General features: G+C 46.6%; 1 protein-coding gene across 1 annotated transcript; it reads right to left on the bottom strand.

The window, feature by feature from the left end:
- LOC139052836 (uncharacterized) lies at positions 1-27178 on the bottom strand. The gene is made up of 5 exons (XM_070529985.1): positions 27041-27178; positions 9986-10953; positions 6091-7018; positions 3131-3503; positions 1-1649 (listed from the first exon to the last, which is right to left on the bottom strand). The coding sequence occupies exons 2-4, from the start codon at positions 10876-10878 to the stop codon at positions 3141-3143; spliced, it is 2184 nt and encodes a 727-aa protein (XP_070386086.1). The 5' UTR covers positions 10879-10953; positions 27041-27178; the 3' UTR covers positions 1-1649; positions 3131-3140.
- Between the last annotated feature and the right edge of the window lie 650 nt (positions 27179-27828).

Raw genomic sequence — 27828 nt, forward strand, 5'->3', positions numbered from 1 at the left:
ATGACACGCTCATTTATTGCAATCTTTTCTTACAGGCAACAAAAAACACAAATCTGTCAACAACGAGCTTGTTCTGTTTATTGACGTGCCACTGTGGCTATGAAATTCTGCTGCTAACACAAGTTGAGTAGTTCCTGCATGAATGAAACTCACTTTATGGAGGAAAAATTACTAGAAATTGTCACTGTGCCTAGTCATTCACTGCCCTACGCCGCCCGTTTACATGCCGTCAACATCTGCTGTGTCAATATGCCATCGTAATGGAGTTAGGCAATGTAAATACATGGCTAAACCTAAGATCACTACTCTTTTCGGTTTTGGATGCTAATTGTGTCCGTTGAGTTCTACCGCCGTAGTATCAACGCGTGGTTAGAGATCAGATTTATGCATACTGTTATATTTCTATTTCAAGAACGAAACGCCTTCTGACTGTCGATGTAGCATTACATACCGAGGTAATAAGTGCGATAATATAACTATATCTTACAGTTTATGTCGAGTGTGGGGTACTGTATACTTAACGTTTCCCCGGTATAAAAAGAACCTAAATACAATGCTTCAAAAGGGAATGAGAATCCGTTGAGGGAAATCAACAAAACTGCGTCACCTTCAATTCAAATAGGTTCGAGTTCTCGTCTGGAGTCTCTCACATTCAATGCGTGTAGCGAAATGATTCCAGCTCTAAATGCTAGCTGGGGCTCCACTGCAGAAACACGCTTGGATTATTTCTTACTTTCAGCAGGCATAACGATTACAATGCACAGTACAACACTGACAGCTGAAGCTTTACGGACAGAGTAATACAAAAGTACAGGAATGGTCTCGGAACTAGAAAACATGGTGGGAGACACGCTGCAAGACGCACGTTCGCTTTATTGAATGTTACTAATTACCGCAATAAAACCATGGACATTACTTTGCACAACACTAGCGCCTAATAAGAGCCTCAAATCACTCGCTCCGAAGTGCACAATGCAAATTGAAACAACAGTTGCACATAGTATCGGGTGAGAGATATATATTTTATTTATTTTATTTGTAAAATACCTTACAAGGCCCCTACTTGTGGATTGAGTAAGGGGGGCATACAATCAAGTACATACAATTAACAACAATAACAAATGAAAACAGCAGCCAAGTGCACAGCCTAAAAGTCATGAAACATATTAGCTACATAAAGCTGCATATGATCACAATAAAAAGGAACAATATAAGTTAGTAACAAACGTATAACACTTTCTATACTACACTACAAGCTTTCTTTCACGAGTGAAATCAGGGTCAGCAAAGAAAGATGGGGACGCCGCCATCGTTGCAAAATTGGCACGTGTCAAGCAAGCTCCTATCGCCATTCATGTAACTTGAAGTAATGCGACAAAAACGACACGACCTCCACTGCTTAAACACCACCACACAGTGAACACACACTGGAAAACATATAGATCGGCGATGGCAAACGGTGTTCCGTGGCTTCCTAACAGCTTCCTGGGTCGGCGATGTAACGAGTAGGAAAAATCAAGAGGCGCACAACCGAGCCCTACTAGTTGAAACGTTACAGCCTCTCTTTACAGCCGTACTTAGACGCCAGCAGGAGGAGCCAGCTTGGTTTCTTCTAGCATCGGGCTGCCAACCTGTGGTGCCGAAGACTGCTGAATGAATAAGATATTGGTAAAAGTTATTGATTAGCATTAAGAATACAATGAGGAAGCGATAATCATACAAACATGTGAATACCTTTACTCGCCTCAGTCTCACACTGCGTTGTGTAGAAAATAAAAGCATTCGTGCATGCCAACTCATTCAAAATAAGGGGTCGCGATATTTCATCACTTTCTAGTTTATAAAAGCTCTGTTTTAGTTACGAATGAAACATGTATTGCAGAAGTCTAGTCTTTCAATCAATTGGACCTTATGTGTTCCGTTATTGTCGCTGTGTCAGGACAGTATTGACTGTAGTTGAAGTTTGGGCATTATAATTTGGAGTCTCTCTTTGGAGAGCAGGAAGAAAGTATGACCGACCACCAACTGGCCCTTTTCACCGCCATTTTATTCGTCTAACTTGTGGTAATTTGTGCACCTTGGAAATAAAGGCGTTACGAAAAGGAGAAGGCCATTAGCAGGTCAAATTATGAAAAGAAAATAATGACGTTAAAGAAAATGCTTAGTTATGTCCAACACAGCTACTCACTGCGCGGCCCTGTTTGGTAGCAGAGCAGAGCACTGACAGAAAGATGTTTGCATCCCGCGTGCCCATTTTCCGCATTACGACGTCATGATGCATGGATCTCTCGATAAATTAAACCGAATGTAGTCTGTAGACCAGCTAGTATAAAACATGTTCTAGGTTCGTTTAGCGCTATTGGTATGTTTTTGTATAGTACATGCCTAAGACATTCGGTTAATGCAAAAGACGGCTAGATGAAATGGCATGTCACTTTTTCTTTATATATATACCGGAAAAAAAAACAATCGGTAAATGCTACACGAAATCTCAAGTGTCAAGCTCGTTTATTATTGAATTTTTCGCCTTAATTCTATTACTCCCCATACTATTTTATTCTCAGTAAACGAGCTAACAAGGCCGGCATAACCGGGACAGCATGTTTGCCTTTCAATAAACTCTCTCGCCTGTGGAGCTATCGATGAATAAGAAAGCCTGACAGCCATCACTGAAAACCAATCTGGTTGTCAGTCATGTCACTAGAAGTTTATTATTATGTATGAAAAAATGTTAAGGTTTAAATAAGAACGGAAATTTTTTTTATCCCCGATGTGACTGAAATGCTATCCAAGAAGATATTGAATACTTACGATATATGCGCCTTCTGAGGTTGTGCGTTTTATACTTCCAATTTAAGTACGTGGTACATAGAAACATCAATTTGAGCTTTAAGATTAAGTCATCAGGCTAATGACGCCCGCAGCAGGAATCTGACAAACTTAAGACTTCTTCGCAAGTTACTGTCGAATTCCGTTTCATCAAAGTATGAAACATTCGTGTTATTTCAATTTTTTGTTTATAGACAGCCACATTCACTTTCGTCATACTGTGTTTAACGAGCTACTCCTTCAAGCCCCTACCCCATGTAAACGGCGAAAAAAAAAAAGCCGCTAGATTGTTTTCACTGACCTGGACCAGCTCAACGTGACACGACGTCCGCTATCTTCAGGAAACTTCGAATGTGGAGCCAGCAGTCGTGGCCAATGTCGGCGAGCTGAAGCTTCCTGGCACCGGGATGACACAGGCACTGCACCGCCTCCTTGACGACGCCAGTCATTCTCATAAATTCGTCGATGCTACTGCTGTGGACGCGAAGCAGGGCGCTGCGGATCTTCTTCTTGGCTTCGGCCTTTGTGACGTCAGCACCTTCCATCACCCTTTCGAGGAGACGCGGGTGGTCACGCATCAGCTCGATGGCGCGGACACCCTCGACGCCATTTTGTTCGCCCAGCACGAAGTCTGCAGCGTCTAAGATGGCGGATGCGTTCTTCCTGGCCACTTCCTGCGTGTACAGAGATGAGCTATGGTGGGGAAAGCCAAGGAAATGTAAGCCTGCAAAAGTCAAACGTTCCAAGCACGTCTGTAGTGTACGCGAAAACGGGACTGAAGTGGATAGCGCGTGGGAATCGATAAGGAACTTGAAGGTCTCGATCGTAGCATAGCTTGCTTCATTAGAGAAATAATCTCACAGATTGCAGGTATGACGTCTACGCAACGTGATTTTGAACAATTAGAAGTTAAGCGCGATCCAGTGCAACCACAGGATTTCACATAGAGCAAACAAACATTACAGGCGAACGCCATGGTGGGTGCAGGAAGATCACATTCATCATCGTCATCATCATCATCAGTCTATTGTTACGTCATCTGCAGGACGAAGGCCTCTCCCAGCGATCTCCAATCACCGCTGTGCGAGCTGATTCCAAATGTAGCTTGCAAATTTCCCGATTTCTTCACTGCATCAATGTACGTAATGTATTCTTTCACAAAATTTTGGCATGTGTACAGTTGACGCATGAATCCGACGTGAATGACGAGCGTGCTGTCACACCTTGATAGCCGTAGTACATAAGCACTATAGCTGATAACTACGATCTGCTGACACGATAGCTTGGTAGTGTAATTAAACATCACGCCGATGCAACCCTGGTCAACACCAACTTAATTACCAATATATATATATATATATATATATATATATATATATATTACGCGCGCAAGGCATATGTAATGCTGAGGTTGTGGCTGTACGGCTTTGTAGATCATTATATTCGCAGTTATTATTGCAAAGGCTAATGTTAACTTTTTCTTTTGTTCGCGACCATTCAACGTCTTAGTATATAAATATACTTGAGGTAAGCTTGTTGACTCGTATTTTTTCAATTTCTTTTGTGGAAAAAATACACAGTTCGTATTGCCTTTGTTCGTTAGCAGAAATTCTTATTGCAACGTCTAGTCACCCCAGCGTGGCTTTAAAATGACTTCCCAATTTGAAGTCTTCTTCCATCGTTCATTAATTCGGCTTTTGTATCAGCATGTAGGACGCCGGTGAATGAATCATTGCTCTGTTAAAATGCTTCATGGTTTAAGTCTCGGTGACTTATGGCGATGTTCCCGCCTGAGACTTTCAATTAGAGTTTGGAGACAACATCTTTCACTACAACTGATGCCAGAAGTGAAATAATGGAGTGGAGCCCTACGAGATATGCGTGCGACGTTTGACGCTTACACGTCGCATTCGAGCATCGACTTTGGCGATGCATATTCAGGTTGTTTTCCAGCAGCAACCTTAAATTTCGGGGGATCTTCTATCGTGGTTACGTACCCTGTTTGAGGCTTATCATCATCCATGAATACTTTGTTTAGCGCAAAACGACACACGCAAGAAAGACGTTGTGTGTGTCGTTTTGCGCCAAACAAAGTATTCATGGATTCGCACCAACTAGCCCGCCAACGCATTTTGCTTATCATGATCATTGGGACGTAAGGCCTCTTTTGTGACACCGACGCTGTTTTCACGAGCGTGACAACGTGGCACATCGTGAAAAGGTCGCCGCCATCTTGTCAAAAACACATTGTTTTGCAATTCCCACGTAATGTAATCCTCGCACACTGCAATCCTGGTCCTTCTCGCCTATGAAATGCATGAACATTTTGCACTCCTTTGAGAATCAAATTGGAGCGGGAAGCCTTGCACTAATTACCCTGCACCGATGATCCGTGATTTCCTATATAATGGTTCGCGCGTTCGACACTCTGCAATGTACATTGCTCCTGTGGCACGGAGTTCCCATTCCAGTATAGGCAGCTGTGGAGATCCGTAGTACTTTCTTATTCATCGCGCTTAGGCAAATGGTGCAGATGGGGATTACAAGATGGCTTGGGAAAACAATTGGGAAAGAAAATGGGAAAATGGGAAAGAAAAAGTAATCGCGGTGCCACAGCCAGTTTCGAGTACTTAACCGCTCTCGCAGTAACGTTTTCTGGTGCTAAGGTCATGGTCGACTCGCATACCTCGAACAAGAGACTTAACGCGAATGTAAGGCGAAAAGCAAGTTCAATTTCTTCAAATGCCGGAGGGAATACTATACATGTGGGACACTTAACGATGCACGTCATTAGTTTAAAAGGTGCAGGCAAAGAAACGCGCAGTGTGCCACCGCCCATGTGTCAACGACCAAGCGATGCTTACTGCCCGATTAATCGGCACCAAGATTAATTCCGTAGGTGTCATGTAGTAGCCGACAGGGAACTCTGGCGACTTCATCATTCAGCTAACATGTGAATCATGTATAATAGGTGCATTAGTCTGCGCCTACTTGTAGCCTACCTTTATGGCGGTATTTAGCTTTATAAATTTGTAAGTACTCATAGTCTTCAAAGCAATGTTATCAGTCTGTGTACATATGCGCAGATCTTGGATAATGCTGGCGTTTATGAGGGAATAGGTTAATGAAAATCAAGAGTTCCGTCTTGTAACTTTCCTGGAATATTCAATGTGGACAGTCCTCTGCGTGCGCGATCTTTAGCAGGCTATCGCTTTCCTTGTATTGGCGATCACACAAAAAAGTAATAGTACAGAGTCATACCTGGATGTCCGCCAGCGCGCCGTCCTTGTAGTCGGCTGCTTCGAGGAACGCTTCGGCCACGTGTACAGAACAGTTGAACCCCATTTCATCAGACCAGTTGTAAACGATGCACGCAGGAGTCACGGTGAATTCGGTGAGGCTGATGCTCCTGCTAAAGCCTCGCGCGAGCACGTTCAAGTCGTCGTAGGACAGCTGCAAACCCTTGAGATTGGCTCTGACTAGCTTGATGTTAAAGGCGACTGCTGACACCAGTGCTCCCTCCAGATTCCGAAGGACGGAGCTCGGCCAAAGAACATACGTGGGATTCAGGTATATGTCTACCTCAGTGAGTGTGGTAGAGCCCCTTATATACGCTGCCAAGGCGGAATATTCATTGCGTTGGCATCTCAAGCATTCAACCCGCAACGAAGTTATCTGATCGCAACCACTGACAACACGTAAAGATGGGAGTATCGAGCGCGGGATGTTGGCAATTGGAATTTCCGCATTGATGGTTGCATTGCAGATTTGCGGGAACTGCTGCAGCTGCCTTGTGTTGTCGTGGCCGCAGTGTCCCTTGACGACAACGCGGTCATCGAGTCCCCGCTCCCGGAATGTTTTGGAGACTCTGTCGAGTCCGTCGTTGCAGGGCAAAGTGTTGACGACCACCGCCTTGAGTGCCTTGTTGTCCGCAACTGCACGGAAGAAGGCGTGGCACTCTGCTTCTCCGAAAATCCGCATGTCGATGCAGAGATGGCTGAGCGTCGAGTTCTGTTTCTGCAGGGCTTGGCACAAGGACTCCATGCACCTCGCGGCTTGGGGATCCGGAAATTGGGGATTTGGATTCCACGATGACGCAATACACTCGCATAACGTCGAAGGTAGCCTCAGCCGCCGTATTGTGGCACTCCGTGTAATGACTTCGGCAAAGAGGGTGACCGTACTCATGCTGGAAGCACATGTGGAGAAAAGAAATATTTCTTGAAGAATTATGCCTCAAGTAAAAAGCTATTTAGAGCTCCAATACATTCAGTGCAAGGAACTGAAGTCGAAGTATCTGAATTTATGGAAGATAATTTATGTTTCTAGAAATAAGGACCACATTCGGGGTTTCTACCAACCGGGAAACCCGGGAATTCTCAGGGAAAATGGATAGTCTCGAAATACTCAGGGGAAACTCAGGGAATGTTTTGCTTTTATCAGGACAAGTTAGCTGTAGTTTCATTGAAAGACGGCTTGGGACGTCGAAAGAAAAAGCAATCGTGGTGCCACAGCCAGTTTCGAGTACTTAACCGCTCTCGCAGTAACGTTTTCTGGTGCTAAGGTCATGCTCGACTCGCATACCTCGAACAAGAGACTTAACGCGAATGTAAGGCGAAAAGCAAGTTCAATTTCTTCAAGTGCCGGTGGGAATACTATACATGTGGGACACTTAACGATGCACTTCATTAGTTTAAAAGGTGCAGGCAAAGAAAAGGGAGTCGTGTTAATGCTGGCTCCAGTAACAGAGGAATTGTAGCGAATCGTCATTGACGCCGTGTCATCGGCACGAGGTAAGGCCTGAGTGGTTAAGGACCGATTTTCCAGACGTCCGATGTTACGAACATGCCCGAAAGTTCGCACGGCTTTGCGGCACCACCACGTACTATATTATAGTCAATGTATGTTGCCCTGACTGCAGTTCTGAAACGGCATTAATCAAGACAACCACCGCCGCCATTTTGATCATCGCGCCGCCTCGAACCGGCACTTTTGGACGCAGGTCCGTTGGCCGCCGTAGCCACCACAGCGCCAACGTTAGGCCTTGGTGCTTCTACGTTCTCTATTAAGCTCCTTGCGTGCGGTGCTGTGTTTTTCATTGAAAGAATTCGCCGCTGTCAGCAATGGCACCGACTTCGCCTATGTAATCTTAGCGATTGGCTTCGAAGCTCGCAGAGCACAGTGCGTTGCGTAATGCTAATCTCTGAAGGTTAGGCTTGCCTTAATACAGCATTATTACGCGCTGAAGGATAAAAAGCGTCGGAAGGGACAATTGTTATGGGGCACAGTATGTATTCCTTAATTATACACGCGTGCGCGCACCCCCGTCTGTTGTCACAGTGTGAGCTCTGATATATCTAATAAGTGTACTGGAAGGACTTAAGAGCTTTTTCTGACGTGCCTCTGACAATTTAAGCCCCTAACTGCAGCTAAACACATGCATTCATTCTTTTAGGACTGCCCGGTTTTTCGGATGTTTTTGCGGCCCCTAGGGAGTCCGAAATATCGGACGTTGACTGTACAACTGACCAAGAGTGTGCTTCAAGTGATCCACGCGGTGAACGAGTGACAGAAGGAGGATGAGGACAGAAAGGACCGACGCACTGAGGAATTAACGGGAAAGGAAGCGTGCCGCCGCATCTTTCAAGGAGCTTGAGCTCAAAAAACAAAGTGTTGGCTGACGCCGACATGCAAACGTTCCTCATTCAAACTTGCGTAAACTACTTAAAGCAGTCAAAGCCAACACTGAGATGTTGTGTACGGGCTGAGAGTATGTCAGGACAGTTGAGGATGACTTTCCAGCTTCTCCAAGACAATCTGAGTTGGGACAAAGTTCAGGCTTCATACCCATGAGCTTGCTATCAGTTGACAGAAATATCCCATATTCAAAAATATTTACTTAGGCATGCGTCTCCTGTTCATTCGTATTTGAATATGTTCGACTCAATTTGTAAAGGGATTTATGATTTTTTTCGCTGTGACCTGTTTTTATATAAAATAGATATTACTTCTCATTATTCAAGCTGCATTAAGCCATCTTTTTGTTTCAATATGCTTACTAGAGAGTGACAGCATCGAGCAAAATGGTGTCAGCCTGTCTTGGTATAAAGCAACGTTCTGGCTCAAAAGGAAATTTCGCAAAGGTGCTCAGGGATAACCTGGAAAACTCAGGGAATTTGGAAATCTCAAATTGTTAGACACCCTGCACATTATATTCCAAAGGATCCACAAGATCTCCACATCCATCTCGTCAATAAAACGGCTTAAATGAAAAAAGAAAGCATAATCATATCCATGAAGTCACATAGGAATCAGGGGCTGAGGTTCCGGCACAAAATTCAACCGCAACTAAGTTTGACCTTTTCTCCGGTGGTGCTTTCATTTCCCCTCGGAATTAGTAGCGATGATTTGAAAACTATAGGTAATCATACTCACTTAAATAGCGATTTCGTGTCCATTTATGAGCGAGTTCAGTGTCAAATAATGACCACTCACTGCTGTTTTCTAGAGTGACGAATACAACTGGAGCTTGGATACTCGACACCAATGGCAATCATAACAAACGGCACTACGAAGTCCAAGAAAATAACTAAACTCGCAATGACGTAAAGCGCCTTATGAACACGTAATTTCCAATCGTACTTCAACATCAAGGAACTATAAAACTTGTCCCCCTTTATTTGAAGCCATGAAGACCACTTTCACTCAAAAAATCTTGACTTTAAAGGAACTATATAGAGTTTTAGTTTAGGGGACGCAAGCCGCTTGCGTACGCAAGAACTAGGTGCGACGGTACTGCGCATGCGCAGACCCCTACGTCTGGGTCTGCGCATGAGCAGAACCATCGCCCCTAGTTCTTGCGTGCGCAAGCCGCTTGCGTCCCCTAAACTAAAGCTCTCTTATATCTCTGTGGCAAATATTCAATTAATAATTTGTTCGCTAAATTCTCCACAATTCAAAAGCTCGCTTCAGCGCATGAAATACAATAATATAGGCATTCCGTTAAGTTCTGTCCGTTAAATTATACTTGACACTAAGTATGACGCTTCAAGTTTTCTTATATGACAAGTTGGGCATTGCAAGGCCCGTAATACGTGCTGCGAGATGCTCTATTGGTGTGCCGTCGGTTCGTAATGCAATTCTAAGCTGTACTTACAATGCTTCGCCCGGCGTGACGATGTCTGCGTAGAGTTCCTGAAGGCTACGCATCTTGCAGATTGCGTCGACGATTTCGCTCAGGGGCAACCCTGTGTAATCAAACATGCTCGATTTCAGAGTTAGTTTGCGGAGCGCGCAGTCTTCTTTGGCGAGGTATCTGGCGAAGACCGCGTTAGAGGCTTCGTCGCGGTAGTGGAACACGTGTTGTGAGACACCGAGTTCAGTGATGCTCTTGTTGTCAGTGAGCTCCCGGATCAGCCAACATGCCTGATTAGCGGCCATTTGGACCTCTGACATGTCGAGTGCTGTCAGATGATCCATGCCTAAGCCGAGTGACCTTCCAGGCATGGCCACGTTGACTCCCCATTCCTTGTCGAACTCGTTGACACTCAAGGCGACATTTCCACGCTGTGGGATAGGATTGAGTATTTCGAGCAAGATACCGTCGTCGTGGGGTGATGATAGAATTGTTGGGCAGAAGGTAATGCTTTTCAAAAAGCGATTGCGATTTATCGCTGAACGCATCGAAGCGCGACTCATCCAAATGACCTTGAATTTTATCCCTGTGATGCAACGATGCTCGGCGAGAAGATGCTCGGCGAGATTCAATGCCCTTGCTTCGCGCGAGACTTGCTCCGGGCCGTATGCAGCGCACCCGCAAAGGCATGCCGCGCCACACGCAATTAGGACGGCACCTCTGCTATCTCCAAACCCATCTTCCCCAAGCTCTAGGCAAGCTCCTAGAAGAAGCTTGTTCAAATCACGACGGTGTTTCATTAAGCTGCAGCTGGCACCATCCTTCTTGGTACACGGAATGATCAGCCCATTCCAGTCGGTGTTGAACCTGTGGGGTGCACGTTTGGTGACGACAGCTTGCGAGGATTTAGACATGGTTCACCGGCCGCTTCTTTGGCGAAACGCTGTGCTGCCCCCTGAACGCAGTCCGTCAGTCGTCTCACGTAGAACCTGCGCATAGAAGAAGAAAAATATGGTTGCCGAAAAGATTTAGTGACTAATTTGTTGCCTCACAATTTAAGATGACCAGCGCGTTTCGCTCAAGGGAAGTTACTTCCGTTGTATAGCATGTTTTGACCACGAAGAGAAAGGATATCCCCAAACCTGGGCCAGTTATCTAAATGGCAAGAAATGCTGCGAAGATTGCGTTATGTTACTACTCGCCTATGTGATGAACAATTTGTGTCACGCCGCCAAAGCCATGGCGAGTGCCCTGACGTTCGAAGTGCGCCAAACCGCCCACAACGGTTGAAAAAATGTCGCAGTTTCGACCGAAAGGAGAAGCACCGATGATAGCAAATTAGTGGAAAGCTGTACGAAGTAAGGACAGTAGTTTCAGCAACCGTATATAAACTTCAAACATTCGCTTACTAACGAAAATAACAATGATAGAATATGTAAGCCTGACACAACGAGGACGTAGAAAGAAGCAGACACCCAGAGACAGCTCATTCTTTGTGTGTCGGCTGCTTTCTACGTCGTTGTTCAGTCGCGCTTGCACATTCTATCATGGATTGAAGCCAACAAGCCCGCCAACGTGATTTATCTAAATTAACAAGCACTGTGCCATGCGCGCACAGGTAAACATGACCACATCTGGCTCGATTAGCGCAAAAACTCGCTGTTAAAATGCTGGAGTTTGGAATTGCGGCAGCAGCAAGCTAATTGATCTTCGTGCGTCAGTCGCTTCTGCGCTAACGAAACATCGAAAGCACAGCGCATACCAAGCTACCGGCACTCTGCGCACTCTGCAAACATCGCAGGTCGATTTCAAGACCCACGAGCGCCGGCAAGGCGTCCCTACGGCGTCCGTCAAAGGCGCCAGCTACGGAGCCTGCCATTCGCGTGCCCAACGCCGTAGTAGACGCCGCAGTTGTCTCCACTCTATGGAGCGGCGAGTGAGGAGGACATCGACGCACCTTAGCAGCCGCCGGAGAACGCCCTCTGACCCCCGTGCATCGCGCGCGTCAGGAGAGGGCACGCTTCCGCCTCGCGTTCCTCGCTGGCGCACGCGAGGCGCTAGATTGAACCGCGTTCGCCGGCTCAGCCTCGCACGCTTTCACTCGCACATACAGCATATGCGGCACGCGGCGACGGTTTCATCGCCCTTGGACTTTATACGGAAGTGTCCATATAATTGCTATCGCAAAAGAACGCCTAAAAGTCCACAACCACGAAAAAAAGTTGCCCTTGGTCCCCGCATTATCGCCTCCTTTCCCACGGCGTGCTCGACGGCCTCAGGTTTGCGTGGGATCGCCAATGCTGTGTCCCTTCGGCGAGCAAGCCGCTTCGTGTGCTCCATAGTTCCATATTATAGAACTAGAGGGAAATCTGGCGCTTCGATCGTTGAACCGTCATGAGAATGATGGGAAGTACAGGATGTGGATTCGCATTCTGTTGACTGGCGAACTTGTCTACAAGTATTTTTTGGCAGTTTTGGTTTCGCTCCAAGCGCAATTGCTATAACCTGCAATATGACAGTGCAACGCTGAGCTCTCTGCATTTGTTATGTTGCTGGAAGTGGCGATAGCGCGCTGGGCCAGCGGCTGGGACGCTGTTTGTGTCGCGGTGTCGTGTCGAAGCCCTGACGACAAAGCGACGGTGTCGTAAATATTGAAATACCATATTTTGACCGTTTGTACCTTGGTTGTTAAGTGTGTTAAGTTCGTGCTGTAGCGTTACCTGCTTTATGAAACTTCAGAATAGGAAAAAGAAGGTACTGCTGATAGACGACAATCTAGTGGCTTGACAATCAAATTTTATTAAGGGCTTCATTATGCATTGCTCGTTTAGGTGCTCATTGAAATGCGTGTTTGAAGACTTTGAGAACACAAACTTACTTGTGGTAGGAAAGGTTGCTGCTTCCTGGCTGTTGTCTAGTGTTGCAAAATGGGTAAGTGGAAATATTACGCCACGCCATAACGCTTCGGAAGCGGAGCGTCAATATAAAATAAAATGAAGCCGCAGCGTCCTAGTTAGTACTACAGCAGATGTGTTTGAAAGTACTTGAAGACGTGACAATCGCGACAGCCGACGCAGCCATACGAAAGGGCGAGAGAGTTCGCAAGTGTCTGTCGTCTGCGAGAAAAATGTCGCGTTCGCAGCGAGCAGGCGTTGTAGCAGACGACACTTGTAGCATTCCTCTCAAAGACGCAACATTTTCTCACAATGCAACATTTTTATTTCCATATATACTTTATGAGTATTTTTATACAAGTACATGAACGGTTGTCATTGCTGTTCTACAAATAAATAAATAATTATTCTCTGGCGTTAAATCGTGAACAGTATCGCACAAGAATGCATACCCTGGTGGGCCCTCGTAATAAACCATAGTAACCCGTGCTTCAATCTCAAAGTCATACAAAGTTTATGTAACGTATGGTACGTTATATACATTCTAAGAAAAACCCCGGGGAAAACGGAAGTAACTGCGCCGTTAGGCGCTTTCGTCCCTCAAAGGACTAACTGCATGAATGTGCGTGCCGTGTGCAAATTTCGGAGAGTAAGTGTTTAGTCCCTGCTAGGAAAGAGAGCAATGGGAGGATGAACGGCAACAGTTACTCCCCAGTCACTTCGCTGTTTTCGTCCGTGTCATGGAGCGATGTGGTGAAAACGGTTTTGTCTATAAATCGTGAATGGTTCGAAGTTAGTGCATTGTCTATTGAACTACATGCAAAGCAGCACCTTGCCTCTTCGTGAGAAAATTACGTGAAACTTAAAACTGGAATGTGACGAGGCATGCCCGTCGTGTGCACCCCATAAGTGAGCGATACACATTAAACGCGCAAGTCGTTGATAGACGGCTAGATTTTCTTGGCCAAAACTACCGAAGTTCCTTCCGTTCCAAGGAGGTTGCGAACTGAAGCGATGTGTAGCTCAAACGGCACACGCTAAGTGACAGAGAAATTGCCCTTCTCTGTCGTCTTCGGTGCCCCGTTTGAGCTCGCTACACGTAGACATGGCGTAGTGCCTCAATTTAAATCACCCTAAGAATACTCGGGCTGATTTCTTTTCGCAGTCGCTAATGGTTGCGAGTACACTCAACGTTAGAATCTCACTGCATAGCTTGCACAAAATACGGAGTCACTTTTATATTGCCGCACTTGTGTTCCCATGCTTAACCTTGTCTAAATATCCCGTTTTGTCAACGAAGCGTCACAATCTCCTGTTTACAATCTTTGATTATGTCGGTGTTGGATCACGGATAACAGAGGGAGTTAAAATGGCATGCAATAATTGTACAACTAACCTCATTGTCAACCACGAGCTAACTGAAAGGATTGAAGTGCGTTCCTCTGTTCGTCAGGGGTGCCCCCTGTCACCTCTTTTGTTCGCAATATATCTAGAGGCTCTCTGTAAAAGGATTATTGATAGTCCGGATGTGCGAGGATTCAGCCTAGAAGGATGTGAGGTACGTTTGTTAGCCTACGCTGATGATGTTGTTTTCTGTGACGATAACGAGAGTGTTCGAGCTACCATGACAAATATGCGTGAGTTTTGTGACATGACGGACAGCAATATAAACCTGAATAAGTGTGCCGGCTTGTGGCACGGCCGGTGGCAAACAACGCCGCGTGTTTTTGAAGGTATGCAGTGGAAGTTCACGCCTGGGATTTATCTTGGTGTACCATTAGGCACACATCGAGGCACTAAAGACTTATGGAATGGGAAAGTGCAGGAATTAAAAGCTCAAACTGATAAGTGGGCCGGCGTGACCTCTTTATATTTGCACGTGCGGCTATCTGCAGAATCTTCTTGGTGAGCAAGCTGTGGTATCTCATGCAAGCCCTGAGCTGTTCCCGATTCAACTTCAAGAAATTCCATGGAGTATTTGCTGTTTTTGTGTGGCAGTCTGAGTATGAAAGAACAAGCAGGAACAACTTGTTTCGCAAGTTCGGTCAGGGGGGCTTGTCATTACCAAGTTTATACTTAAAGCAACTGATTTCTAGATTTTTGTTCTTACGAGACACGACAAATCCTTTCTTGCGAACAGTTATTCAAGTCCGATTGAGCAATGCCTTACCTAACTTTGTTGTCTCGATGAGGAAGGGTGGGTGTTACGCAACGAGTAAATTTTTACGTGAAGTGGTCGTAGCATTTAGATTTTTACACCACCACTTTTCCATAGAATATTTGGCTGCAGTCAGTCGTAAGCGGATAAGCTCGGATTTAATATATATTATGTTCCCAGAACCATTATATCGATTAATGTACCGCGAAGGCCAAGGGAAAGATGTCCTAAAACGTGTGAAACGAATGATTGTACCGGGGGGAGTGAAAACATTCTTTTTTAAACTACATACTAATACCTTGCCTGTAAAAACATGGCTAGAAGAAAGAGGGGACTATTTACCATGGGGGACTAACTGTTTGATTTCCAAGAAACCAGAAACTATAGAACACGTTTTTCTGGACTGTTGGAGTGCGGTCTTCTTTTGGGATATTATGCAAAGAACTATTAAAAAATAATTCCCGTTAGGAGCGAATGGTATCCGTTACCTATCCACAGTGCAAGACAGTATACCTTATGACATGTTCTTTCTTCTCGGCCTTCACAGTATCTGGAGAAACCGCATGTCTGTAAGGAATTGTGATATAAATGTGAGAACAGTAAACTCGTATTTTGCTGAAAATATCAGTAAACTACGGAAAGTGTTTCAGAAGTTAGCGTATGACGATGATCTATTGTCATTGATGGATGCCCTTGCCAAAATGAAAGTTTTGTAATTTCAACCGCAAGCTTCAAGTGCAGCGGTGGGAAAGCGAATATTGTCAGATGGTGGGAGCAGTGTGTATTGATGTGTTTGCTGATTGTCTGGAAATAAAGAAAAAAAAAGAAGCGGCGTGGTCAAGTGGTTAAAGTACCTAACATATGAGCGAGAGGACGTGAGTTCGAATCCTGCTCTCGGGCACGTTTTTAGTTTTTAATTTTTTTATTTGGGTATAAATGCTTAATTTAATTAATTCCACTTTTGCGGAGCATCGGAATGAATTACCGTTACTCCTTTGAGGACCATCGGGCAGGGGCAACTGTTAGTCCCCGAAGGAGTAAGCGCATGGGGAGTAACAGTTCATCCCATGTCAGTTCGTCCCTAAAAGGACTAACGGTTGTGGCAAATCAGTTGGTCCCCAAAAGGACTAACCTCCCTACCCCTTTTAGTACTTTTTTTCTTAGAGTGTAAGATACTGTAGAAGTAAGATTAGATTTTGCGCCATGATTTTGACATAGGTTTGTTTACTGCGCCGCAAGCAAATGCCATTAGTCTAAAGGTAGAAGTCAATCCGAAGCCCGTACTTCCCATCATGCCCATGTAGGTTGAGGAAACGCTCACGGGAGACCCCGTAGACACTAGCGCCACATTTTCCTCTGGAGTATTTATTTAGAAACTGTATGGTGTGTGCGCGCTCCCTCTTTCTCTTCCTCCTCGCTGAGCCAGTCGCCGGCGATGTCTGTGCGCGCGTCGGCCTTTCTGTGCGGCGCCACTGGCGCTTGGAAAACCTTAAAGGGCAACTCTGGCGATTTGTCGGTGTCCGCTAATCTTAATACAATTTTGAATATACGCTCGCTTTTTCACTCTGGTTATAGATCCGTTCCAAACAATATTGTATTTAGGTGTGCTGAAAATGAATTTTAAGCGTTGGTTGCGCGTTCTCTACTCGTGTCTTTTTACTAGCCACCTTGTGTTTGAGACTTCAGAGACTACGCCGCCACCGTCGGTGAAATCCTGGCTCTAATCGACACTGTCCATAGGACGGGAAAACTCTAAAATCTCCTAGTATCGTCAGGAGATATCATCGGCCATCAGCTTCGCTTATTTGGCGTTACCGCCACGTGTATCGCGTGTGTAGCAGGCGTTCGGCGTGTTTACACTGGGGTAGTGTAGAATCTGACGTCATCGACTCATCGTGATGCTACATGAGGCAGGCATCCGTTTCTGTTTCGGTACCTCGTTTATGAGCATATAAATTTATTTTTGAATTTCTATGCAAATTGAACCACCCTCTCGGTGACAGGACTGTGAATACCGTTTGAAAGTGACAATCGTCTCATCTAGTTTTATAAACATAGGAGTTGCCCTCTGAAGGGCTAAAGATAGCCCGACGTAGCGTGAGCGCGTAACGCGTCACGGCACGTTGTCGAGAGCAACCTGCGTCGATAGTGCGACCGATGGTTCGACGCACTGGCGTCGCGAACGTAACTGGACGCGACCAACGCGCCCGGCACGACGATCGCGCGATCATTGGTGAGAGAGGAATCACGTGACGAGCACAATCGGGCACGCACCATAACTGTGGAGCAGCCACGGCTTCGAATCGGAATGTCATCAGCGCACCTGGCAGCGGCACTTTGAGAAGTTTGCCTGCCCCATTAGTTCATGTTGCGCCGCCTTCCGCAGCAGTTCCTGGCGCCGCAGTGCTGTCGCATTTGCCGTAATGGCGCCAACGCGACTGCAGTCGCTTAGTGAAGAAGAACGGAAGCCCAGGGACGCAGAGTATTGGCGTGAAGACAGATTGTGCCAGAAACAACCGAATGACGCGGCGCAGAGCTGGGAATTGCACGTACTGCAACACGTTGTGGAACGCAACAAACAAGAACAACGCCATGCCGACGTTCCAGGGAAAGCTGGATGCATTTGCTTCATTTCAACGTCTCCCTCATCAGTTCACCCCACGTCCACTTTCGCTGCGGGCTCTCCGTAACACGAGTGACAATGGCACGGCGAGTCACAGTACTTATAATGTCGTCGTATGCTTGCTTCTAAATGACACAGACATGTTTGATGGAGTTATTGCTCAACATTTTTGCTGACAGTTGTGATTCTCCTAACATTTAAATATTTTACCTTCCCGATTGTTCGCTTACTCCGTATATGCCAGCAAATGCTGCGCCATATGCAGCAGTTAAGCGTAATAAATCAATAAAGCGTGACGTAGAATAGCCCGATGCAATGCCGTTTCGTTGGAGTTTATAAAGCACACAAATATAGTGGAATAACGCATGTCATATTCATGAGCTTTATTGATTTTCTTGCGATATGGCAAAACACCCCGATGCTTAGATTTGGGCGCACGTTAACGAACCCCCGGGGAGCCAAAATTATTCCGGAGTCCCCGACTACGGCGTGCCTCATAATCAGATCGAGGTTTTGGCGCGTAAAACCCCATCATTTAAATTGATTTCATTTCCTTGAAAGTATGTTGTTCTGGCTAAACAATTGAAGAGTCATTAGGCAGGTGTCCTTTATCGGGCCCTCCTCAAGAACGGTTGTATTTCACTTTCACACACGGAATGTAGAATTCCTATATGTATTTTTTTCTACTGCGTTAAAATTGTACTGAAATAATACACGCCGAGAAAACCTAAATGCATTGTTTATTTCATTCGTAGAAGCACTTTTTCTTTTGTTCATTCACTAGCTCCGCTAAAATGTATCTTGCTTATATATATACATTTTGATTCTGCTGGCCGAAGGACGTGTATTCGCAACTACTGTCGCTGTTAAATTGCATAAACAGTGTCATACGGCGCACCAATATCTCTTGTAGTACTACAGGTGTTGAAACAAAAGGAAATAAACGACCGTCCTTTTCTTTTTGATCTAAGCATGGCGCCGTAGAACTTGCACCCAATTCAATGCCGACAGCCTTAGTTGTTTTCTTGAAGAGACCTTTAACACAGTCAACTTTGTCCTCGACGTGCAAAACGTGACAAGAGAGCCATTCTTGAATCGTTACAACCAACACGGTAGTGCAGGGCAGTGCAGAGAATGTACGACTGCATGCCATTCAGCTCATCAACCATCTGGGCCGCATTCTGTTTTCATACATGTACTGCAAGGAATGTGGAACGCAACAGCGCTGTATTACAGCGAAGCTTGTTTTTTTTTTGCCTCTTCGTCTTTTCTACTGCTGCTGCTGTGCAGTCTTGCACGCCGCGTTGAAGGAGGTGGGGGCGGGGTGAGGGGGAGAAAGCTGGGGGCAAGATAGGCGACTTGAACAACGTTTCGGTGGAGCGGATCCACAATGCCCTCTGGACGCCGTAATTAGGCTTGACTTCCCCCACCCTGCATTAGCATTGCAGGGGCTGCCACGCTTGCCTCCGTGTTCACGCGTGAAAGGAACCACTCCTAAGGGAGGAGGTAGGGAAAGGGTACAACCGAATCAGTCCGACGCAGTGAAGAAGCGGGTGATTCTTGGTCAAGAAACGAGTGAAATTTCTGGCGCTCATGGCAGTTCATCTAACGTGACACGATGGCAAGAAAATGCCCCGCGAGAGACCATTGCAAATGAGCAATGCTTTCTTCAGCTGTCTTCCGTAAAGGAGTGAGTGAATGTACGACATGCCTCTCTGTGTTCTCTGCCCAGAGAACTCAAACTGAGCATTGCAAAACGTTCCTTTATAACACTCAACACAGGTGACTTAGTCCGCACCAATGTCGGCTGTACTAAGCTACATAGGAAATAACGAGAACGACAACGCCTGTTATGGTACGTCCGCACTAGCGACAAAAACGCGCGCGACACAACGCGCGCGGCGAGCGGTGCTGTCGCGCGCGGCAAGATTCACGAAAAGCGGCAGCAACGCGCGGCAAACGCGCGAATGGGTGGGAGACCCATTTTTCGCGGCAGACGCGAAACGTCCACCAATCCGAAGCGAGCCGCTTTACGAGCCGCGCTGTTGTGGCGCCACCTGTCGCATAAGCAAAGAATCATAATCTATGAGCTCCGAGACTGAACAGTGACACGCGCGCCGTAAAATCTCAGAGGCCATTTCCAGTCAAGGGGGCTGTTTTTGTTAAGCCTTACCACACCGCCACTGAGCCGTCGACGAAGAATTCGCCTCGCAATGGAGGCGTTTTTGGAAACCGTTCGCGGATATGCGTACCTCTATGATAAATCGAGCGTCGGACAAGGAGCTGCGCGCCAACCGCTGGCACATTATGGACAGCAGTTTGGCATGACAGGTGAGTAATTGGTGAAGGTGGGGAAGCAGAGTGTGCGCCTGGCCCTCAGTGTCCCTGTACTGCACTCAAAACTTTCTTGTCCGCTGTCTGGCACGTCGGCGTCACACAAGTAAAGAACAAACAAGTATTATAGTGTTCAGAGTCACCAGTAGCTCCTCGTCCGTATCCGACATGCCTGAGCGTGGCCGGCAGTGGCGCAAAAAAACACACACTTCCGATGGAAGACGAAATGGGCAGAACGGAGACAGGGTTGCCAGGTACAAAATGTGAAAAGTAGCCAAAAAATCTCGGAAAGTAGCCAGATAAGTAGCCAACTTTGGCCACATACAGAAATGTAGCCAAAAAAATTACCGACGATTACGTTACTTCCTAATGCGAAATTTGAGTGCAGCAAATAAGCTGTTTCACCTTTTCGATAGATTGAGGCAAAGAAATCGAGCAACACATGTATGCGCTATCACAGAATTTTTTTTTATTTTTCACACGTATTCCTTTAACAAAGACTCCACTAACAGTTCTTGACAGTCATGAAGGAAGCTTTGTGGTCGGAGAAATAGACTGATATATGTTCGACTTGGTACACCAATGCTTGATTCTCAAAGACGTTCACAAAGACGTTCACAACTGGGCCCTTAATGCCATATTGGCCTCCGCCGTGCATCAGTCGTCGCACTTGCATGAATGGGATTCGCGGAGATACGAGTCTTACACTCACCGCATTAAGTTGTGGAAGGTGCGCTGGCCTCGAGGGATATTTGTAACCGTTTGTTGTCGAAATAACAACCAAAACAAGCGCGAACGAGACCGACCCAACAGAACCAAACAGGCGCGGGCGAGAGCTGTGGCGCGAGCAGACGATAGTACGAAACGAGCGGATCGGCTGAGACCAGACACGAGTGCGCATCGAGCCGTAAGGAGGGTCCGCATGATACCAGCATCGCGCGCGCACGTCACTGAAGGGGCCGCTCTCATTGGTCTCCGCCATTCGCGGCTCGCGTCCTTCGTCTCCCACTTCAGCGAAGGGGGCCGGAGCTGGTTACGAGGCCAACGCCGACGACGACGCGAAACCCAGGAACGGACGCCAAAGAGCTGCGCTCTAAAAAGTAGCCACGCTATGGAAAAACGTTGCATTTTCATTTATTATGCAACTCTGAAGACATTATCACAGCCAACACTTAAAGTTGCTTTTAGTAAATGCAAGAACATACAAAAATATAATGAAACGTGTATAAATGACTACAGCTAAGAGCGCTTTGATCAGCATGTAATATGACTAGAATATTATCACAAATCAGAATCACAGTGTAAATGTTTGAGTTAATCTTGGCGCACATTTCTCGAAGAAGGTCAAAGCTCGAGGCAACCTCGAGCGATCGCTTTCGTGATTATTTACGTGCGATATTGCGTCTTGGCATCGGACGCGTCGCAGGCCGTTTGCTACGCTCTGCAAAGTGAGATGCCCAGTCGCGCGAAATCTCGCAAAAGTGATCGTATTCCAGAAAACAGCTCTATGTTTTCAAGCTGGGAACACATAAATGGACCGACTACCCCGAGAGCGCGCCGGCCAGACCGGCCGCTGACATGCTGGTAGCATGTTTACGTTTATCCCGTGACCAGCTGTCCAAGTGTTCGATTTTGCAAGCTTCGGGCAGCTTCGGGTTGTCTTAGGATCCCACCTCACGTTGCCTTCCCATCAGGACCGGCACTAGCTGGCTGCCAGCGGGCTGCCAGAACTCCGAAAATCGAAGAAGCCCTATGTGTGGAAGGTGGAAGGCCTGACGCGGAACGTCAATGCGAAGATGGAACACGCTGTGACGTCACCAGTGCGAAATCCTTTCCATGAAATGAAAGCGCCAGAGTCTGATTGACAATGATGATGGACCTGCTTGAAAAGATTTGAAGTGTCGTTGTTGCGGGTTGGCCTAAATATTTGCTAATGTTGCTGCATAATATGAGCTACACAAGTTTCTATCCAATTTTTACAATAGTCAAGCTATTTCAAAAGTAGCCAAAAAAGTAGCCAAGTAGCCAAGGCATTTTTTTCCCCGCCAACAGCCTCAAAAAGTAGCCAATTTGGCGCAAAGTAGCCAAATCTGGCAACCCTGAACGGAGAGCGCGTTGTCGCGAGAAGTATCGAATGGAACGAGACAACGCGGGACTCCACGGGCCGCTGCCGCGTGCCGCAAAACGCGACTGTGGACTTGCCCGCACGCGTCTGCCGCGCGGGCGCTTGCCGCATGCGGCGTGTCGCGCGCGTTTTTGTCGCTAGTGTGGGCGTACCATTACTCGAGAGCTTCCTGGTGCATCTGCGGGTGTCGTCGCAAAGGCCAACGCAAAACACGCTAGGGTGCGCCAGCCTCCAATACGACAGCCGTACGTTCCCATACCGAGGCGCAATGTGACCGTAACTTCGTCCATGCACGATAACGTTACTTGCGAGAGGGTCAGCTTTCCCATCTTACAAGCCAATGCAATGACCATGCACAAATCACAGGCTATGCACGACTAGGATAAGAGGCAGCCTCTCCGGCTCCTGTACGTCGCACTATCGCGTGCCACCACTGTTGAAGGCTTCCACCTAACAAATCGAAACAATGATTTTTCATTTCCGCATCGCAGTGGTACTGCGGATAGAACACTACATGACGAGGTGGTTCTGCTAAACAAGCGGAAATTAAGCACTTGAGTACACGATCGACAGCCTCCAACGAGCCGCAAGGAACTGACACGCCTCAATCGTGTCCTTCAATGTTCAGACTACACGCCCCATACATTGAAGTGAATTGCGCAATGCCGTAAGGAGACATGGTCGGCTTGTCGGAGACTTGTAGTGCCGAGGCGCAACCGACTTCAAACGAGTGTGCTACTGGAAGTGACAGTCTTACAGCAGTGCTGGAGTGGCCACTTACAAGAACAAAATGGCCGCCCGTCCGTCTATTTGATCGAGAATGCTGTCCCGACCACCGGATTGCGAAGCCAGGTGCGCAGTGGTTGACGGCGGTGCTGAGGCATGCGTTCTGCAGCTCAAGTGTGGAGAAGTCGACGTTGCACGGCCGCTATTCACATTGGCCTCTCGGCGACGCAAAAAGAAATCAAACGCTTTCATGCGCTCGAGTTCGCTCAATATGCACCCGGGGCATTGAACCCTGGTTGTAAATACGACGCCGTCGGTGTTCATCGCGAGTTCACCGTTGCTTTAAGGAAACGGGAAAACCGCTGGCTGCCAACGTTTATGCAAGAGCTGTCTCGTGTGCGCCTCGGGACATGCGATTACAACGCACCGTTACCAATTTTTTGCAACGGATCTGCTTGTTGGCCTTGTTGGTGATTGATGAAAGACACGTTTTTTTGCTGCAAGGGGTCGCAGCCCAAATTAAATCAGTGGGAAGTGCTGACCGTGTTGTCTTTCTGTGTGTTCGTTTTGTGTGTTTTACCTTAGGGCGAAAAACATGTCTTTTAACAACATCACCAACTTATTGAGGCATATCTCCTAAAACGAAGCACAGCAGTTTCCTTGGGTGAAATAATCATGCCCCTGCTTTCGCAAAAATAAAATTAATTAGCTTTAGTGGAGCTTGTAGATTTTGCTGAACGGCTGCAGTACTCGAGCCAGATACCCATATGCATAAGTCGTTTGCATATAGTCAATCACTCAAAGTAACAGGCAAGAGATTCCAGCTCGTGCTAGACTCAGCGTCTGCAAATTGTGCGACAAGTTTTAGGTATTATCATGCGTAGACGGCTGTCATCGGTAATATCACAGTACTAAAGCACGTAAGCGTAAATTCTAGGCTCATCAATTTGGAATGACGGATCGACTTTTACTCGCAACATAGTTAAAAAATAATGAAAAGAAAGAAAGGACAAGTATTAAACTTAAATTCGATTACGGGGCTGGAACGTGTCAAAACCGCAATTGGATTATGAGGCACGCCGTAGTGGCGGACTGCGGGTTAATTTTGACACTGTGAGGTTCATCAACGTGTCCGATATCTAAGCGCACGGACGTTTTCTATTTCGCCCCCGTCTAAATGCGGCTGCCTTGCTTGGGATCAAATCCACGACCTCTAGTAATGCCATAGCCGCAAAGCCACCGCTGCGGGCACAGAAATGTTGATTTGACGGTCGACAGCTTTCGTGGTGTCGCCTGGACCCTGCGGTGCGCTTTAATTAATGCGGCCCTGCTTCTGCCCGTGCTGCGTAGTTTGTCCGCTTGACATATTTTTATTTTTGAGAAATAGCAGGAACGTACTGTACCGTACCTTGACACTAATGGTATCCAGTTGGTATAGTAGTAATGTTTGCTTTGCTTACCTTCTCTCCGAACCCCGCCCCCCCCCCCTTACCTCACTTGTATCAGAACTGCCTGTTCTCATCACAGTTCTATCTACGTCCCCTCTGGACTCGCACCTTAGTAGAAAGGGAAGCGCTGCAGTTTCTACAATGCTTCTGAGGGCAGAACGTGGCGACGGCAAGGGGGCACCAGAGGCGATTGTGCTCATTCGACGTGGTGGGCTGAAAACTAGTTTTTAGTGTCGCCTTTCATCTCCGACTCAACCCTCTCATATATTGTCATGTATGCACGCGCTGTGCCCTCCCCCCCCCCCCACCTGATGCGAATATGCCGACCGGGTTGCAAAAATTTTTCGCGGTCGCCATCTTGACCCGTGCGAAATCATGCATGAAGACGGCAGCCCCATCGGCGTTGCAATGTCGCGAGTAATGGCTTCTGCAATCGCCTTAGCTGCGCGCCATGAGCAGCTCCTAAGAGCGCCGTAGCAAGCTGAAATATTGGGATCAAAAGGGCGTGACAAAGCCAATAGAGAGACGACAGAGGGGTCAATAGCAATGGTATGCAGGCATAGACACTGTCCATTCCACCCATCATTTGAAGCGAGGATTGGTTGCGCCACCGTTGGGAGAGGATTTTTATAGTGCAGGATGGCTGCTTTTGCAGGTCCTGACACAATAACCTGCATTCGTAATGAACTTTCTCAAGCAGCTGTCGTGAGACGTAAATTAGCGGCATAGACGGCGCCAAACAAAATCCCGTATAGCTACAGACGACGTGCCGTCAGTCTATACTGTCAACTGCGAGCGAACGCCTTGATAGCGGCGCTAACATTTAGCAGTATAGTAAACTAATAGCAGGAGCAAGGTCAGTGGTAAAATTTGCAAAACTTTTTTTTATTTATCCTGTTCTTCTCACAAATACTCGAATTCTTAAGAAAAGGTATACCTCCGTGTGATTATCGGACATATCAAAGTGTGCAGGGGAATACCGACATGTATAGTAAAGTATTTCTGAACGCGTCCACTTTATAAGGTGCCCAATGCAACTGAAATATGTCTTTATATGTATGAAAGCAAATATAGGACGAGAATATGCCCCCTTTCTATAGCAGTTCTGCAGCAACTACAAAAAAACAACACTATAACAGCCCAACCTGTGTTTTGGCTTCAATTCAACTTTATGCAAGTGGTGCTGAAGTATGTCAGCGTTATCGAAGTTTTGCCCCTCTCTCAGCATATATTACGACAAAATCGCCGCAATGAAAATGCCGTTTTCAAAGGCGTAGGCTGCAGCTGCGCCTGACCCTGGCGCAGGGTAGTCGTGACCTTGTGAAAATAGTGTTAACGTTATTTTCACTGCCAGTGCCGTTGCACTGGCAGCTGTTAACATCCGCATTTCGGCGACGCAAAAAGAAATCAAATGCTTCCTTGGGCTCGACTTAGCTCAATATGCACCCAGGGCTTTGAACCCTGGTTGCGACAGCACCAGCGTGAATACGACTCCGGCGGTGTTAATGGCGTCTTCACCGTTTATTTAGGAAACGAGAAAGCAGCTGCATGCTAACGTTTATGCAAGAGGTCTTTCGTGTGCGCCTCGGTCGCTCCGACTACAACACACCATTAGATGACCACAGAGTGGGCACGGGAACATTGCAAGAAGCATGGCTCCTGATTTTCGCTTTGCTCCGATGCAGGTTACGCTGACGCTCTTCTTCACCTGGCTGATACCGGAATCGCTATCTCCCTCATGCCCATCAGCTCAGATGCTACCACCGCCACTGCCCGACTGTGGCCACTTCAACAAATATTTCATCCCTGCGCACCCGATGGAATCGCTCGCCTTCGGCCGTTCAGCCCCATCGACGACTGCATCATCGCCCGCAAGGAATTTAAGCTGTGGCCACTCCGTCCTCGGATTCAGTGGGCACGGGAACATTGCAAGAAGCATGGCTCCTGATTTTCGCTTTGCTCCGATGCAGGTGTGTACGTTTTCCTTGTACGCTAAAAAAAGCGATGACATCTGCTTATTGCTGTTCCCGTGCCCAGGGGGGCTGTGTGAAACTGTGCATGATTGCTTTTCTATGGCTTTCCTACTCTTGTGTTCCGGCGACATAGAAACGAACCCTGGCCCCACCACTCGATCCGAATCCCTAATTAGAAATTGAATCACTACCTGAAGACCCTGCAGAACAGATGACCGTAATTTTTCAACTGCTCAAAGATGTTCACTCCCGCTCATTACAAAGTTCGAAGGCACAACATGAGCTGACCACAGACATTAAATCCATTAAGGCTGGGCAGAAAAGCATCGAAACAAAAATAACTAACGTTCAGAAGCGTCTGGATGAACTAGAAGAGAAAGGGAAAGTTCTTGATACCTTCAGCCATAAGTTTGCAGGCATGCAAGAATGTATTGAAAACCTAACTGTACAAAATAAATTTTTACGAAAGCGTCTAGATGATATGGAGGACAGGTCACGCCGCGATAATTTGATTTTCCATGGACTAATAGATTCATCTGAAACTTGGCAACAAACTGAAAGCACACTGACCAATGCACTAACAAAGGTTCTTAACTCGCTACCAAACGACCCATTTGAGCGTGTTCATCGTTTAGGGATATTTTCCCCTAATAAATGCAGACCCATCATTGCGAAGTTTACCAACTACAAAATAAAAGAACTAATCCTATCACATCGCAATGATTTCAAGGAACAAAAAATTTCAATAAGCGAAGATTTTTCACCCGCCACTCGAACTGCGAGACGGAAACTTACGGAATTTGGAATTGGCCATCCGGGTTCACCCAAATTTCGCCTTCGCTACAATAAGCTATACATACGCGGCAAATGCTTCATGTACAATCCTTCTAACGACACAATCGATGAAATCGAGCAGCCATCCGAACACGCGCCCCAAGGATCAAGCGCTTCGTCACGTGGGGCGTCCTAGGGGCGCGAGAGGGGCAGTGGTCATTCATCATCGCCATCTGGTGTTACGATTCTGTATACTAACATCAGAAGTATCTTGAATAAGAAAACTTCTCTTTCTCTTTCATCGGCAATCGACACCTGTTCTGCGCATATCATCGCACTTACTGAAACTTGGCTATCATCTCAAATTCACGATAATGAACTCTTTCACAACGCACACCGCTTCGCAGTATATCGCAATGACCGAACTAATCAACGGGGAGGCGGCGTACTCCTTGCTATTTCGAAGGACTTACCGTCATCATGCATCTACACTAATAGCGTCTTGGAAACTGTCTGGGCATCAGTTACTCTTGACCATCAGAAAATAATATTCGGCGTATGCTATCGTCCTCCTTCTTCTCCATGCTCGTTTATTAACGACCTTCATGACGAACTTAACATAATACACACCAGATTTCCATCGGCTTCCTTGTTTTTACTAGGTGATTTTAACTTTCCGAGTATTTCTTGGGTTACCCATCCTCCCACCCTATCTCCATTTTCATCCGATGCCAGCGATTTTCTTGATTTATGCTCTGTTTTTTCACTTACCCAATTAGTCACTAATGCTACCAGAATCTCTGTCAACA

This window comes from Dermacentor albipictus, unplaced genomic scaffold (assembly GCF_038994185.2).
Source record: "Dermacentor albipictus isolate Rhodes 1998 colony unplaced genomic scaffold, USDA_Dalb.pri_finalv2 scaffold_39, whole genome shotgun sequence".
Classification (NCBI taxonomy): domain Eukaryota; kingdom Metazoa; phylum Arthropoda; class Arachnida; order Ixodida; family Ixodidae; genus Dermacentor; species Dermacentor albipictus.

What these genes read in the sequence shown, in the direction of transcription:
- LOC139052836 (XM_070529985.1), bottom strand. Translation starts at nt 10,878, where the DNA reads ATGTCTAAATCCTCGCAAGCTGTCGTCACCAAACGTGCACCCCACAGG. An exon ending in GTCACGCCGGGCGAAGCATT is followed by an intron (nt 7,019 to 9,985) that starts GTAAGTACAGCT and finishes ATGTGCTTCCAG; the next exon opens with CATGAGTACGGTCACCCTCT. An exon ending in GCGCGCTGGCGGACATCCAG is followed by an intron (nt 3,504 to 6,090) that starts GTATGACTCTGT and finishes CTGTACACGCAG; the next exon opens with GAAGTGGCCAGGAAGAACGC.